General features: G+C 39.3%; 1 protein-coding gene across 4 annotated transcripts in view; it reads left to right on the top strand.

The window, feature by feature from the left end:
• Positions 1–18,017, top strand: part of PTPRB (protein tyrosine phosphatase receptor type B) — a 117,293-nt gene that overhangs the window by 34,888 nt on the left and 64,388 nt on the right. For all 4 annotated transcript variants that reach the window (XR_010148361.1, XM_016923848.4, XM_016923849.4 and 1 more), the window contains 5 exons: positions 6,230–6,508; positions 7,811–8,068; positions 9,977–10,240; positions 12,286–12,555; positions 15,251–15,511. Coding sequence is in view for 3 of the 4 variants with exons in the window: in XM_016923848.4 (XP_016779337.4) it covers positions 6,230–6,508; positions 7,811–8,068; positions 9,977–10,240; positions 12,286–12,555; positions 15,251–15,511 (1,332 nt within the window). In the remaining variant the exon portion in view is untranslated. The remainder of the gene's footprint in view (positions 1–6,229; positions 6,509–7,810; positions 8,069–9,976; positions 10,241–12,285; positions 12,556–15,250; positions 15,512–18,017) is intronic.

Raw genomic sequence — 18,017 nt, 5'->3', positions numbered from 1 at the left:
ATAATGCCTTAATACCTAGATGTCCAGGTTTGGAAGTACATATCAAGTGACAGCTCATGAATTTCTACATAAGAAGGCTTTTGGACAGCAATCTGATTAGAAGAGGGGTCCAGGGGACTTCTCTGTATATTGCATTTATATAGCATTTTAGATAATATTGAAAAAGCCTCAGTTATTGATATTAAATAATTGGGCTGGAACTACTGAAGAATATCATGGGGATGAGGGTGCATTAGTCTTGTTAAGTTGTCTGGGTGCCCTCAGTGCTGACATGGTTCTCTAATATTCACTAAAAGTGAGCTTCTCATTTTAGATCTAGTGTATACAGATGTTACATTAAATGCACAGCAACCTGATGTATTAGCATAATTTAATGCATCATCTTTAAAGTAAGCCAGAAAACTGACTATGGTCAAACAGCAATAATAACAAAGTAAAAGAAATCACCTCTCAGCTAGATGCGGTGGCTCACACCTGTAATCCCAGCACTTTGGGAGGCCGAGGTGGGCAGATCACAAGGTCAGGAGATCAAGACCATCCTGGCTAACACGGTGAAACCCCGTCTCTACTAAAAATACAAAAAAAAAAATTAGCCAGGCGTGGTGGCGGGCGCCTGTAGTCCCAGCTACTCGGGAGGCTGAGGCAGGGGAATGGCAGGAACCTGGGAGGCAGAGCTTGCAGTGAGCCAAGATCATGCCACTGCACTCCAGCCTGGGTGACAGAGCGAGACTCCGTCTCAAAAAAAAAAAAAAAGAAAAAAGAAAAAAAGAAATTACCTCTCTAGAAATGTATTTAATTAACTGGAGATTGTGCACAATTCTTTTCCATTTTGTTTTTCTTCTCATTTTCAAAAACCTGCACCAAAGGATGGTTTGGTTTTTTGCCCCATCCCACCCTGATTTTTACAAGTAATCCTCCAATTATTTCATATGAATAGTGGATGTTTACTCCATTTTACGTAAAATGCTACATAAATGCAGTTCCAATCAAGTCTCCTAACCACTCTGCTTGTAACTAGATTGGTATCCCAATTTCTGTAAAGATGCTGTTGTTTGGTTGGGAGGCAGGGATAAAATCCAGTTTGAGAAGAACTCAAGTGCCTAGAAAGAAACTTAGACTTTATCCTGAAATAGAGACTCATGCAAAGTTTTTGATGCTTCAAGGGGAATGAAGATGACAGATGGGGCAGATGTACAAAGAGATTATTTGGCAATCATGGAGGAAAGACGGAAAATAAGGAAGAGGCGGGGCGTGGTGGTTCGCATGCAATCCCAGCACTTTGGGAGGCTAAGGTGGGAGGATCATGTGAGCTCAGGAGTTTGAGACCAGCTGGGGCAACATGGCGAAACCCTATCTCTACAAAATGATACAAAAATTAGGCTGGGCACGCTAGCTCATGCTTGTAATCCCAGCACTTTGGGAGGCCAAGGCGGGTGGATCACGAGGTCAGGAGTTCGAGACCAGCCTGGCCAACACAATGAAACCCTATCTCTACTAAAAATAAAAAAATTAGCTGGGCGTGGTGGCAGGCGCCTGTAATCCCAGCTACTCAGGAGGCTGAGGCAGGAGAATCGCTTGAACCCAGGAGGCGGAGGTTGCAGTGAGCCGAGATCACGCCACTGCACTCCAGCCTCAGCGACAGAGCTAGACTCCATCTCAAAAAAAAAAAAAAAATTACAAAAATTAGCTGGGCATGGTGGTGTGCACCTGTGGTCCTGGCTACTCGGGAGGCTGAGGTGGGAGAATCACTTGAGCCCAGGAGGTTGAGACTGCAGTGAGCCATGATCACGTCACTGGACTCCAGCCCGGGTGACAGAGCAAGGCCCCGTCTCAAAAGAAAATAAGGAAGACACTTAGAAGGCTTTCAAAGTAATCCAACACAAAATGAAGGGACTCCAGGTAAAGGCAATAAAATAAGGAAAAAAGGGAACAGGCAAGAAAAATATTATTTTCGAAAAGGGAACTTTCATGATCACAGAATTAGATTTAGCTGTTATTACTGTTGTTACTCATTTTGACTATGCTACAGTAGCAAACCAACATCTGAAAAATTCTATAAATATGCCTATCATTTTCCATAGACATCTATTTTTATTTTTTGTCATTACACTGAATATGCAATTCATGACATCATTTCCCACACTAGGACAGCTAAGGTGTGATAGAGAGAAAACAGGATTTAGAGACAGGTATTGGAAGCTCAACTTTACTACCTGTTCCTATACAACACGAGTGAGTCATTTAATGTCTCTGAGCCCGTATTCCAACTGAGAAAGCATATTGTAGATTATCAGGTCCTATACAGATGTAATGTGGTGCTGTCGTGCCTTTAAGAAAAGCTTTTGGCACCAACCCATGGATTGGCTGCCCTTTTTGTTATAAGGTTGAATTTATTTCTATAGCAAATATAATCACTTCTAATTCTAAAGAGTCTAGACATTTCTATATCAATAAATACTAATGTTTTAATGACCATGCTGTCACAAAAACAAGAAGCAAATATTATTTGTGCTATAAATATAGCTTTCTTTCTCTTTCTAAATAACATTAAAAAAAAAAAACCAGGGTCTTTCATGTTGCCCAGGCTGAAGTGCAGTAGCTATTCACAGGCACTATTATGATGCACTACAGCCTCCAATACCTGGACCCAAGCAACCCTCCTGCCTCAGCCTCCTGAGTAACTGGAACTAAGGGCACACATCATCACACTTGGCTTCCTAAGTCACATTTAAAAAAAAGAAAAGGAAAAAAGAATTCATTTTGGTTCAGGAATTTTGCCATACTTTGTCTTTTCCTTTGAGAACAGAAAAATTGTGTTGACGTCAAGCCTGCTTATGGAACTCTGGGGCTTTCTGGTGCTGGTAGATTTATTCAAGTATATAAAATGAATATTATAGAACTTACTGTTGTTATTCATTTTGACTATGCATTTGTCATTCCATATTTCAGGTCTGTTGGGAACCAAGAATTACAAAGTGCTTTAAATGTATGGCTAATGATAAATATTGATATATTAATCAAGACTAAAGCTTTGATTTATTATTTTTTGATTTGATTTATTATTAGTTCTCATATTTTATAATACTTCACTGGTTACTATGCGTATGAGTGTGATGAGTGGAAAAACCAGAGGCTATAAATGCACACATCTGTGCATTGATACCTTTAACCATTCACATAAATTATATAAGTCAAGTAGGATTTCCTAATTATGTACGATCTGTCATATGATCAGAAGATTATAGGTACATGACTAAATTTTCAAGTAGCATTAAAAATTTTCTCTTTCTCCATATATATATATCTATATACATATATTTAATACATACACACACAGTCATATTATATGAAATGTGCACCCCTGATAGAAGTATCTAATAAAATTTTGAAAACTTTTTAAATCCATCAGAGTTTTTATTGGGCTTAGATTTAAAGGGAGTCTGAAAACTATTTAGTTTCTGCAGCATGCATAGCAATAGTGGACAACTGCCAGCAAAGGGCTTTATCACAGTATAAATGGGGTTTTAAGTGTTTGTTTCCAGTGCAGGTTCTCGCAGCCCAGGCACTTCCCAGTCTCATTGTTCCTTTGTTCTAGCGGATGTACAAAGGATTGACTGTTTTGTTTTCTGGCTCAGAAAGATTAGATAAAGTCTGCATTTCTGAACTTCACCCTCTAGACACGCAACCTTAAAATTTATTTCTATATCTCATATTTTGTGGATTATATATGTTTAGATTCTACTGATTATGACATTATTTTTTAAAATTTTTATCTGGCTTGATAGTACATGTAGATGATAGTATTGATCCCTTTTGAACTATCACTGGAAGCAGCTGTCCCTCTCATCCTTGTCCTTAAAATGCCACTTCAGCAAAAGTATGTCATCTCAATTGGGTACGACAGCATTGTTCTTGAGTTTCACTGGCTATTAGAATCTCATAGTCTCCTCTATATCTTGTTACTTCTCAAAACTGCCTTGGAATATAAGTATTATTATTATACTCCCCAGACAGATAGGAAAGTGGAGTCTTAGACAGGTTAAATAGCTTGCCCAAAGTCTCATGACTTTGTTAGAGCTGAGATTTAAATTTAATTCTGACTCCAAAGCCCATGCTGTCTGCCATTACATTTCACTGCTTCTGTGGCAATATTTTCACCTAATTATAGGAATAATGAAAATAATAACAGCTAACATTGAGTACTTACTACGTGCCAGATACACTTCTACTTTTTATATAATATTCAATGTAATCTTCATAACAATTCTACTAAAAATATATTATTATCAGGATTGCATAAATGAGGAAACTGAGGCACAGGGAGGTTAAGGAATTGCCCAAAGCACACAGCTACAAATAGGAGAGCCCAATTCAAGCCCGGGCTGTCAAACCCTAGAACATATGTTCTTCAAGTGAACCAAAGGGCTGTGCTGTGGTGTGAACCATGCAACCTTGTCTTCCAAGCTCACCTGTGTTTCGGGCACTCTGTTAATTTTTGTCATAGTTACTGCTGCCTCAGCTTGCTTGTCAGCTAACATTTATGTTATTATTAATTATTGATGTTATAAATGTGGCATATATAATTTTGCGGTATGATGTACTTAGCATAAATCATAGCATAAAACATAGAAACATTAGATTTCATAGGCTCTATTAAGCCTATGGTGTCTATTGGTCAGCCATACATAGTCTTATGAGTTGTCTGTTTATAACTGCCTTTTGAATATAGAGTAAGGCTATCTTATTTCTTTTATATGTAAATTACAAGTGAACATCATCTTAAAACATATAAGAAGGTTCTATCTTCTAATAAGGTCTAGAATTCCTGGTGTTATATTGTGAACACAATATAGTCTACCAGGAAGTAGTGAAGTTTCTATAGCCATGCCATTACAATATCTGACCTGACCCTTCAATATTGGTCTCCAATATCTTGATCCCACTTTCTAGACCAAGAACCATGTTGGATTTCTGAAAATTTCTCATAAAGAGGTCTCTCAATAGTTCTACTCTCAGCACTCAGGGTAGGGGCAGCCCCTTACTTCTTAGACTTTACTCCCCACTGTACCAAAAGAATGGCTGCTCACTAAATATCATTGACTTAGTTCCTAATCCTGATATGCTTTTTATTCTATTCAAGTTCAATGGTGGAGATTCAACATAGGCAAAGCAGGACTTCTCAAACTGATCCTTGGCTTTGAGAGTTGAAATAAGGTGAACAGCTGGGTGCAAGATTTGCCCATTCCCACTTACTCTGGGTGCTCTGGCAGCACCAAAGTGCCCCAAAATTGAGATTTTAAAAATCTAGGGATATAGGGGGCCGGATGCGGTGGCTCATGCCTGTAATCCCAGCACCTTGGGAGGCTGAGGCGGGCAGATCACCTGAAGTCAGGAGTTTGAGACCAGCCTGGCCAACATGGTGAAACCCTGTCTCTACTAAAAATACAAAATAAAATTCACCGGACACAGTGGCGTGTGCCTGTAATCCCAGCTACTTGGGAAACTGAGGCAGAAGAATTGCTTGAACCCGGGAGGTGGAGGTTGCAGTGAGCCGAGATCGCGCCACTGCACTCCAGCCTGTGTGACAAGAGCGAGACTCCATCTTAAAAAAAAAAAAAATCTAGGGATATAGGGAATCCCAGCTACTGGGAGAATCCATTTTGGTAAGCAACCCTGTCCTAGGTTTATAATCAGATGTGTATCTTTTGTGGTTGTCTAATATCTAAAAACCACCCAAAGTTACATATACTAGACACTAACAATCTACAACCTAGGAAGAAGTTCAGTGTATATTTCAAATTATTTCTTAATACCTAGATTTTCTGTTGAGATCTTCAGTATTTATCCAGGCATAACCTGGATGTTTGTCAATGTTTGAAAAAGTTGCTAAACTGCAAGCCAAAGAAAATATAACTTTGCTTGGACTTTCAAGATGAGAGCTACCTTAACAACAACAAAAAAAGTTTCAGTAGAAAAAGGAATTCATATGACTAGTAGCTAAATGGGTTGTTTTTTTTTTTTAAGAAAGTGAAAGGGTAGGTTTGGAAGTGAAGCAAAATGCCAATTTATTTCACAAATAACAGATTTTTGAGAAAAATGAACCTGGACTGCAGTAAAATAAGCAGTTATCTGCAAAAGTCTTCAAGCCATGTTCTTTTTTTTTTCTTTTTCTTTCTTTTTTTTTTTTTTTTTTTTTTTGTGTGTGTGTGTGTGTGTATTTGCCTTGCAGATCCTTTACCTCCTGCTAGGTTTGGAGTCAGTAAAGAGAAGACGACTTCAACCAGCTTGCAAGTTTGGTGGACTCCTTCTTCCGGAAAAGTCACCTCATATGAGGTGCAATTATTTGATGAAAATAACCAAAAGATACAGGGGGTTCAAATTCAAGAAAGTACTTCATGGAATGAATACACTTTTTTCAATCTCACTGCTGGTAGTAAATACAATATGGCCATCACAGCTGTTTCTGGAGGAAAACGTTCTTCTTCAGTTTATACCAATGGATCAACAGGTAAGACCTGTTTATTTTATAGCTGAGTAGTTAATAGGATACTTTTCAAGTTATACTTTATTCAAGGAATAGGAGTAAGATTGCTACTCCAGAGCAAAGTTAATTAATTAGCAATTAGTTAAATTTTTAAAAGGAGCTTGTGGGATACAGTGGACAGACTGGACTGAAAATAGGATGCGTGGCTATGCTGGTAACTTGTTGAGTGGTTTTGAAGAAGTCATGGGACTTCTGTGGAATTGGAGTTTTCTCCAACTTGGAATAGATACTCCCTAATGGCCCTTCTAACTCAAATCCAAAGCAACAAGACTTTCTGCCCCATTTTCTAAGTTTGTGCCATAAAACTTATTTTTCAGATGTTTTTATTCTTTTGTATACTCTTCTCATAACATCAAGTCATAATGTTTCCTAAATATTCCTATGTTTGAAACAAGTCTTTGTTTCTTCAATGTGGTGAAAAATAAGGCATCTGTGCACCCACATATTATGATATACATGGCACATCACTACCTCCTTCCATAAAGTACATGTCTTTCATGTCATTTGCTCTCCCCTCATTTTCTCTCTTCTTAAATTTTTTTATTATACTTTAAGTTCTGGGATACACGTGCAGAACATGCAGGTTTGTTACATAGGTATACACGTGTCATGGTGGTTTGCTGCACCCATCAACCCGTCATCTACATCAGATATTTTTCCTAATGCTATCCCTTCCCTATCCCCCTCACCCCCCAACAGGTCCCGGTGTGTGATGTTCCCCTCCCTGTGTCCATGTGTTCTCATTGTTCAGCTCCCACTTATGAGTGAGAACATGCAGTGTTTGGTTTTCTGTTCCTGTGATAGTTTGCTGAGAATGGTGGTTTCCAGCTTCATCCATGTCCCTGCAAAGGACATGAACTCGTCCTTTTTTATGGCTGCCTAGTATTCCATGGTGTATATGTGCCACATTTTCTCTCTCTTTTTTAAATCTTCCTCTCCATTTTTCATCTTCTGTAGTTCTTTCCTTTCTCTCTTCCACTTACTGCTGTGCAATGTTATATACTTCACTGGCAAAAGCCACCTTAATACCTATTAAGTGGGGGAGGCAGACAAGTAAATTATGATGTAACTTGAGGCTGCAGACTTTGAAAAGAGCACTAATCAAAGTTCCAGTGAAATTTCCAGAATCCTGTTATTTACTAATGCTATTACCAAGTTAAGATGTACAGAGGAACATAAATGAATATGTGACTTCTAATTAAATGTGTCTATGTCTTCTATAAGGGAATTATGAATGACATTTGGACATGCATTTTATCCCACTAGTGCCATCTCCAGTGAAAGATATTGGTATTTCCACAAAAGCCAATTCTCTCCTGATTTCCTGGTCCCATGGTTCTGGGAATGTGGAACGATACCGGCTGATGCTAATGGATAAAGGGATCCTAGTTCATGGCGGTGTTGTGGACAAACATGCTACTTCCTATGCTTTTCACGGGCTGACCCCTGGCTACCTCTACAACCTCACTGTTGTGACTGAGGCCGCAGGGCTGCAAAACTACAGGTGGAAACTAGTCAGGACAGGTAAGTTCCCCCTAGCTAGCTGAAGAAGAATAAAGTGAAATCAAGGGAATGTTTAATAAGTCAAGTTTATTATATGAATAACCGTAATATAGGACAAATTGAAATTCTTATAAGGAATAGAAGACCCATATCCACTTTTCTACTCAGAAAAAGAAGGATTCTCTTTTATTCTAAAGTTTAGGCTAGCCCTTGGCAACATTTTGAAGTAGGCAAAGTTAATTACTGATATGGACCTAGCTTCTCTTCTTCTCTTTTTAATACTCCATCTCCTTGCTAAGGACTCCTACTTCCTTTTCTTAACCAGGCAACTACTGTCTTTATGACATCACTCACAGTGAACCAGAGTTACTTTCTCCATGCTACACATACCTATTCCTGTGTGACAGTCATTTCCAAAATTTTCTATCTAACCATATGACCTGGGACCCAATAGCACAGGACCTACTCCCACAGCCTACCCTAGACTAATAAATGAATCTATGCTAAGTATTAATGAGTAATTTATACAAACTTTCATTCATTCAGCCAATAGTTATTGAATGTAAGCTAGACGCTGGGCATTGCTGATATAATATCCAAGAGAGACAAAGTCTTTGCCCTCACATCGCTTACATTTTAGTAGAATCTAATGCTTCTAGCAAGTCTAATGTGTGAATTAAATCTCCTCTCTTGGTAAGTTATCTAATTTTAAGAGAAACTCTAATATATGTAGTGCCTTAGACATTAGTTTCTGGAACTATAGGAGGCTGGTGGGAAAGATATTTGAGGACACCAGTACATTTACATACCTTTTATAGCACACCTCAAATATATGTAGATATTCCTGGCCAAAAATGTTCTATATATCTTAAAAGTTATTTATGTACATCAAGAGCAAATTGCATTCCTGACTGCCTTATGCAAAATCAGAGTGCTATGCCCATTCTTTTTTTTTTTTTTTTGAGACAGAGTTTTGCTCTTGTTGGCCGGGCTGGAGTGCAATGGTGCGATCTCAGCTCACTGCAACCTCAGCCTCCCAGGTTCAAGTGATTCTCTTGCTTCAGCCTCCCGAGTAGCTAAGATTGCAGGCACCTGCCACCACGCACAGCTAATTTTTGTATTTTTCATAGAGATGGGGTTTCACCATGTTGGCCAGGCTGGTCTTGAACTCCTGACTTCAGGTGATTCACCCGCCTTGGCCTCCCAAAGTGTTGGGATTACAGGCATGAGCCACTGCTCCGGGCCGCCCATTCTGTTAAGGAAGCTCATTAATTTATATTCTAGAAAGAGTATTTACCAAAGGGTATCTCCTTTTTAATCATTTTCCTCTGATGAAGTAGTAACACAACTCATTAACTTTATCATGATTTAATATAAAAATTAAAGTAGTTTTATCACATAAAATTTTGTAATCACCAATCAATTGATCGATCTATTTACTATGTACTCAATATTATTGAATATTAATATATAAAGGCGATAAGAAATGAGGCAGATGGCAGACCTCTTTGTGCATTCCACTTAAAGAATTTCTGAACTGGAAAGGACCATTGTAGGTCTTTGACCTAGCCTCATTTGCCAATAAGAAACACCATAAGGCTCAGTGAACTAGAAAGAGCTGTCCAGAGTTTCCCAGCTGACTAATGGCCCAGTCTGAACCAGAATCCAGGCTTCTGCCTGCCAAGGTTTTGGCCTTGCCACTAGGCATATAGCCTACCTTTGGTTTTACAACATTACTTTTTGCCTCTTTAAAACCTTTTTTTATTTTTATTTTTTCACCTGAAGAGGATAACATTTGCCTCTTGAAGTGCTTGTTTTCTCCAGAGCAAGGAATGTGGCTTGCAGAAATAAAATTACAGGTCAAAATTTGGCCATAGGACTGGTAAGAGATCCTGAGTAAAAGTCTCCTTTCTGTTCTTTCCTGATTAGCCCCCATGGAAGTCTCAAATCTGAAGGTGACAAATGATGGCAGTTTGACCTCTCTAAAAGTCAAATGGCAAAGACCTCCTGGAAATGTGGATTCTTACAATATCACCCTGTCTCACAAAGGGACCATCAAGGAATCCAGAGTATTAGCACCTTGGATTACTGAAACTCACTTTAAAGAGTTAGTCCCCGGACGACTTTATCAAGTTACTGTCAGCTGTGTCTCTGGTGAACTGTCTGCTCAGAAGATGGCAGTGGGCAGAACATGTGAGTCTTGGGCTCCAGAATGTTCCTTGGTTGCTCAAATCACTCTCTGATCCACCTTAAAATAGGACAAAATAAGTCAGCAGGAAAACTCCTTTCCCAATCTGAGAAGTGGAGCCTATGTAACTGAAGGTGTCTGGAGTATGGCCCATTCTTCTGAGTCACTTAGGCAACTGAGTTTGGATTTCTGAATGATCTGCATGTTGTTTCTGTCTTATGCTTTTTCATGTCACGTCACTTAAGTAGCATAAATGCATTAGCATTGATACCAGTATATAAAACATTTCTGATTCATTCTTACAGTGAGAACCAGTTAGCATTTAACCATGTTTTCCATACATTATTTTATTAATTTATGTCCTCACTTATCTATCCAGTGCCTTATATGTGTAAATTACTGTACTATTGTTAAAACGAATAAGACATGCTACTTGCCTTTAAGGTAGGATCCAGCAGACTACCCCATCTGGTGCCAAATCTGGTCTGTGGCCTGATTTTGTTTAGCCCTCAAGCTAAGAGTGGTTTTTACATGTTTAAAGGGTTGTACAAACAAATAAGGAAACAAACAAGAAAAAGATGAGACAGAGACCATATGTGTCCTGCAAAACCTGAAATATTTACTACCTGATCCTTACAGAAAAAATTGTCCAACTCCTGCTTTAGAAAACTTTCATTTTAATCACACAGATGTGGAATACACACATGTACAGAAATAAAAATAGTACATTTTAATAATAGTGACTGTATTGATATTTGCATGTATCAGGCACTGACTAAATAATTTATATCCAATATTTCATTTAGTTCTCACAACAAAACTGTGAGAGATGTCCTGTTATTATTACCATTATACAGATAATTCAAAGAGGTCAAATAATTTGTCCATAGTCATCCAGCCAGTAAGTGGGAGAGCTAGAATTTAAACCAGGCTATTTGATTCCAGAGTCCATTCTCTCTACTATTAGAGATCTGAAGTAAGAGCTATATGGTCAAAAAGAAAAGATAAAATTTTCTGTCGTAAGAGCAGTAAAAACTTGGAGGAAATGGGAGCAGGGTGCGGTGGCTCATGGCTATAATCCCAGCACTTTAGAAGGCTGAGGTGGAGGGTTGCTTGAGCCCAGGAGTTTGAGACCAACCTCAGCAACATAATGAGACCTTGTCTCTACAAAAAAAAAAAAAAAAAATTAATTAGCTGGGCATGGTGACATGTGCCTGTGGTCCTAGCTACTCAGGAGGCTGAGCTGGGAGGATTGCTTGAGCCCTGTGGTTGAGCCATGATTGCATCACTTCACTCCAGCCTAGCAATAGAGTGTGACCCTGTCTCAAAAAAAAAAAAAAAAAAACTTGGAGGAAATAGAAATGATCTTTAATAAGGACCTAAAAAATGTAACATTTGTGACAAAGAGGGAAAAGAGGGAAGAGCTTTTGGGGTGGAGGGGACAAAATAAGCAAAGGCCCAGAGGCAGAAGGGCCCAGGAGACTTGCAGGTCTACAGAACATACAACCGGAAGCCAGCTTTCCAAAGGGTAGGGAAGGAGAGAGGATGGCTTCAGAAAGTAGTCTCAGTTAAGACTGGAAGGATATGGGGTCTGAACTTAAAGAGCCAAAAATGTAAGCAGAGGGCTTGACATTTTATTCTGCAGATTATAGAGAGACCTTGAATGTTTTTAAGCAAAAAAAAAAAAAAAAAAGAACTTAATCTTGCAAGAACATTAATCATTTTAGTTGGAAAAGAAAGAAAGGAATGCCTCATGATCACGACATCCAATATCTCTTCCAAAGGATGCCACATATCACTAGATTATTAACACTACAACAGAAGATTACATTACTGATATTACTAAAATGATTTTAGCGGACATTTCTTGTGTGTCAAATGTCTCCGAAATAAAGAACACTCATTTGCAATCCACAGACATCAAGAGGGGATAGAAATGTTTTGAACTGCAGATATTGTGTCTCCTATCTACTGCTGCCCAAGAAAAGTAAATGAGTATCCTTACTTTTGGTCTGTAATATCTCCTTTTTGACATCATTTCACCATTTAGTTCCAGACAAAGTTGCAAACCTGGAGGCGAACAATAATGGCAGGATGAGGTCTCTTGTAGTGAGCTGGTCGCCCCCTGCTGGAGACTGGGAGCAGTATCGGATCCTACTCTTCAATGATTCTGTGGTGCTGCTCAACATCAGTGTGGGAAAGGAAGAAACACAGTATGTCATGGATGACACGGGGCTCGTACCGGGAAGACAGTATGAGGTGGAAGTCATTGTTGAGAGTGGAAATTTGAAGAATTCTGAGCGTTGCCAAGGCAGGACAGGTAGGCAAATATGAAGATGTTAATACCAATGGAAGAGTAATTTGTTCCCTCTCCCAGGTAACCCAGGTAACTGCCGTAACTGCTAATATCATACCCTGGTGTTTTCTGAATTTGAGATATTAAGGACTTTAAGGCTAACATGGGGTTTCTAACACCTAATTTGTCAAATTAGAACATTTAAAATCACTTCCACTAGTAACTCCATTATTTCATGAAAGAAAGCCATTTCAAACACCAAAAGAGTAAGATGGATACATTCTGAAAACAAACACTGACCCTTCCCACAAAAGAAGAACCTTTTGCTAGTGATCAGCATTAGGGAACCATTGCCTTGACCTCATGTTGACTAATGTGGGGGTTTCAGGTACCAATGAAGAGTGATTAAAGTGGAGAGGGATATATTTGGATTTTAGGGAAGGGAAGAATAAGGATACTGAAATGAGAAAACAGGCTCAAAGAGGTTATAACTTGCCCAAAGCTTTGCAATATAATCGTGACAGCAAGAATACCAAGACTCGTGTTTCAGTATCCTCATACTGTCAAATACTTGTACTCATATTGTCAAATAAGGAAATTGCACTTCCAAGTTCAACATTTCCTTGATAATCCTTGTAATGTGAAATACTCCATATTTAGAGTGAAATTCAAATACCTTCTTTCTTAGTTCGCCTGATAATAGGGAAATAACTACATGGATTCACTGTTCTTCTTAGAACAATGTCAAAGAAAAGGATCATGACACCCACTTAGCTTGCCAATGTGTCTTGCAGTAATCTCCTCATCTTCCAAATATTAATATCCACTGGATGATGATCAAAGACCTACAGAGCTTAAACTAAGCGACTTTTAGTATTTCACAGGACAAGCATCTCTGTCATCTCCAATATTTTATCACTCACCTCAAATAACTTGGAAATGGAAGATCACAGAACATTAGGGGCTCTCAGCATGTCAGCATAATTCTCAGGAGAACTTTTATTTATTTATTTATTATTTTTACATTTTGAGACAGAGTCTTGCTCTGTCTCCCAGGCCTAGGCTGGAGTGCAGTGGTACAATCTCGGCTCGCTGCAACCCCCACCTCCTAGGTTCAAGCAATTCTTGTGCCTCAGCCTCCCAAGTATCTGGGATTACAGGCGTGTGCCACCAGGCTCAGCTAATTTTTGTTCTTTTAGTAGAGACAGGATTTTACCATGTTGGCCAGGCTGGTCTCAAACTCCTGGCCTCAAGCAGTCCGCCTACCTTGGCCTCCCAAAGTGCTAGGATCACAGGCACAAGCCACGGCGCCAGGCCAAACTTTTGTTTTTCTTTTTCTTTCTTTTTTATTTTTGAGATAGAGTTTCACTCTTGTTGCCCAGGCTGGAGTGCAATGGCATGATCTTGGCTCGCTGCAACCTCTGCCTCCCAGGTTCAAACGATTCTCCTGCCTCAGCCTCCCAAGTAGCTAGGATCACAGGCATGTGCCACCACACCTGGCTAATTTTGCATTTTTAGTAGAGATGGGGTTTCACCATATTGGCCAGGCTGGTCTCAAACTCTTGACCTCAGGTGATCCACCCGCCTCAACCTCCCAAAGTGCTGGGATTACTGGCATGAGCCACTGCACCCGGCCCAAACTTTTCTTAAACTGTGTCTCCGGTTTACCTTATTCAGGTAACTTGAAGTAGGCCTCGATGTAAATAATCAAATTATTTCTCTATACCGAAGAAGGAAGATGGAGAGTTAGGGACTCAATTAGAATGAATTTATAGAAAATTTATGGATGCAAAATTTACAAGAAAATTTTTAATACTTGATTCTTTCATAATTTAAGGCAGCAACACTTTATTCTTTTCTTTTCTTTTTTTTTTTTTTTTTTTTTTTTTTTGAGACAGAGTCTTGCTCTGTTGCCTAGGCTGGAGTGCAGTGGCACCATCTCAGCTCACTGCAACCTCCACCTCCCCTGCTTAAGCAATTCTCATGCCTCAGCCTCCCACTGAGACTACAGATGTAAGCCACCACGCCTGGCTAATTTTTGTATTTTTAGTAGAGATGGAGTTTTGCCATATTGGCCAGGGTGGTCTCAAACTCCTGACCTCAAGTGATCCACCCGCCTCGGCCTCCCAAAGTGCTGGGATTACAGATGTGAGCCACCACACCCGACCAACAGTTTATTCTTAATGTCTCCTAGAAATTTTAATAATAAAACCTTTTAAAGGAATCAATTTTGAGATAAGTCCTCAATTAAATGCTATTATTGCCAGCCAACTCACCCTTCCATGAACACATCAGTGTCCCCCACCTCAGAAATGAGGGAAAGTTGCACTTGGTCTCCTCAACCTATGGGGGTAACAAATACTCCTAACTCCACCTAAATACTTAAACAGGAACTTTTCTTTGTGATTTTTTGAATGACAAGATTGGAGTAAATATTTTTGTATTACAGAATTCATACAAAAAGATAAACTCAAAGTATTATACAGTCAAAAATCAATGACTCTTCTGGCAAGATGTTTTCTAATTGAGTCTGTATTTCTGGTTACATTACATGAACAAAGTTTTTTGTGATAAGATTTTGTTTTAATGCTCAGAGACATTCATAAAATAAATGTTGAACTGAAACACACTTAAGGATGGAAGAGGAGAACTATCAAAAGTATACCCTATGAATATGCCTCAGTCCATCAATGACCCGTCTCCATTGCTTTTTCCTCAGTCCCCCTGGCTGTCCTCCAGCTCCGTGTCAAACATGCCAATGAAACCTCACTGAGCATCATGTGGCAGACCCCTGTAGCAGAATGGGAGAAATACATCATTTCCCTAGCTGACAGAGACCTCTTACTGATCCACAAGTCACCCTCCAAAGATGCCAAAGAATTCACTTTTACTGACCTGGTGCCTGGACGAAAATACATGGCTACAGTCACCAGTATTAGTGGAGACTTAAAAAATTCCTCTTCAGTAAAAGGAAGAACAGGTAGTAACCTTTATAAATTTTACATTTTAAAGTGTTCTGTCTGCTGAATTACTATTTAACATGCAATTTACAAGTATTCATTAACTGCCTATTATGTACTGGGCATTGCTTTATGGATCCTTTCTATTGTGTTTGTTTTCTATTTTACCAATTGCAGTTCTTATCTTTATTAGTTCCTTCTTTTTACTTTGCTTGGATTTAGTTTGCTAAACTTGAAAAAGAGTAAAGAACAACCGTTTCAAGGAGTTTTGCTGTAAAGGAGAGCAGAGAAATAGGGCAGCATCTAGAAGAGGAACTATGGTTGAAAGAAGGATGATTTTTTAAAGGCAGAAGAAATAACAGCATGTTTTATGCTGGAGGGAATGATCTAGAAGATGTAGAAGGGAAATCATGATGATGTAAAGTGAGAGGGAAGAATTGCTGCAGTTATTCCAGAGTAGGCAAGAGGTATTGGGATCTAGAGCACAAGTGAAGGAATTGGCTTTAGAAAGGAGCATGGGGAATCTAATCTCAATGTCAGCTGGTATATTAGTCTGTTTTCACACTACTATAAAGATCCTACCCAAGACTGGGTAATTTATAAAGGAAAGAGGTTTAATTGACTCACAGTTCCACATGACTAGGGAGGCCTCAGGAAACTTACAATCATGGTGGAAGTTCAGTTAGAATGGCGATCATTAAAAAGTCAAGAAACAACAGGTGCTGGAGAGGATGTGGAGAGATACGAACACTTTTACACTGTTGGTGGGACTGTAAACTAGTTCAACCATTGTGGAAGACAGTCTGGCAAATCCTCAAGGATCTAGAACTAGAAATACCATTTGACCCAGCCATCCCATTACTAGGTATATACCCAAAAGATTATAAATCATGCTGCTATAAAGACACATGCACACGTATGTTTATTGCGGCACTATTCACAATAGCAAAGACTTGGAACCAACCCAAATGTCCATCAATGATAGACTGGATTAGGAAAATGTGGCACATATTACACCACAGAATACTATGCAGCCATAAAAAAGGATGAGTTCGTGTCCTTGGTAGGGACGTGAATGAAGCTGGAAACCATCATTCTGAGCAAACTATCCCAAAGACAGAAAACCAAACACCACATGTTCTCACTCATAAGTGGGAATTGAACAATGAGAACACTTGGACACAGAGTGGGGAACATCACACACCGGGGCCTGTTGTGGGGTCGGGGGTGGGGGGAGGGATAGCATTAGGAGACATATCTAATGTAAATGATGGGTTAATGGGCACAGCACACCAACATGGCACATGTATACCTATGTAACAAAACTGCATGTTGTGCACATGTACCCTAGAACTTAAAGTGTAATAAAATTAATTAATTAATTAATTATTTAAAATCATGGTGGAAGGTGAAGGGGAAGCAGGCACCTTCTTCACAAGGTGGCAGGAGGGGAAGTGATGGAGATGAAAGGGGAAAGAGCCCCTTATAAAACCATCAGATCTTGTGAGAAATCACTCACTAACACAAGAACAGCATGGGGGAAACCGCTCCCATGATCCAGTCACCTCCCTCCTTGGACACATGGGGATTACAATTCAAGATGAGATTTGGGTGGGGACACAGAGCCAAACCGTATCAGCTAGGAAAGAGAGAATATGTGGGTGCAGATGCCAATAGGTGGATCGTTGTAGGGTGAGCAGTTATCTTCTAACTGCTTTCATTTTTTCAGTGTAATTGGAAGCAAAGTCATCAAGATTTCCCTTTTTAGTTGGACGCCGTGGCTCACATCTGTAATCCCAGCACTTTGGGAGGCCGAGATGGGTGGATCTTGAGGCCAGGAATTCAAGACCAGCCTGGCCAACATGGCAAGACACTGTCTCTACTAAAAACACAAAAATTAGCTGGGAGTGGTGGCACATACCTGTAATCCCAGATACTCGGGAGGCTGAGGCATAAGAATCACTTAAACCCAGGAGGTGGAGGTTGCATGAGTTGAGATCCTGCCACTGCACACTAGCCTGGGTGATAGGGCGAGAACCTGCCTCAAAAAAAAAAAAAAAGAAATTTCTTTTTTCAATGCATATACTATTGTCCTGTATCTTATTTTTCTCTCCTCTTTTGATCCCACAAAAATATAATTATTGCTTTATATAGTCAACATCTGTTTAGATTTACCTACCAATTTACTACCTTTTTTCTCATTTTTTCCTCCTGCATCTGAGATGTTTTATCTGGGATTATTTTCCTTTATCCTGGAGAACGTTATTCAGATTTCTTCATTGAGAGTTTCTAGGGACAAACTCTCTCAAATTTTGTTTTTGCTGGGCATATTTTTATATAGCTCTCATTTTTATATAGCTCTCGGTCTTGAAAGATATTTTCCTTAAGTTCCAACTCTGTGTTTAAAGTTACTTTCTCTCAGCACATAGAAGATATTATTTTAGTCTTTCTGGGATTTATTGTTGCGCTGAGTCAGCTGTCAGTCTGATTTTTATTTCTCTATGAGTCTGTTTGCTATGACTGCTT

The sequence above is a fragment of the Pan troglodytes genome, chromosome 10 (assembly GCF_028858775.2).
Source record: "Pan troglodytes isolate AG18354 chromosome 10, NHGRI_mPanTro3-v2.0_pri, whole genome shotgun sequence".
NCBI classification, from domain to species: domain Eukaryota; kingdom Metazoa; phylum Chordata; class Mammalia; order Primates; family Hominidae; genus Pan; species Pan troglodytes.
The sequence above is the reverse complement of the archived record's forward strand: the minus strand, read 5'-3'. Positions and strand labels throughout refer to the sequence as shown.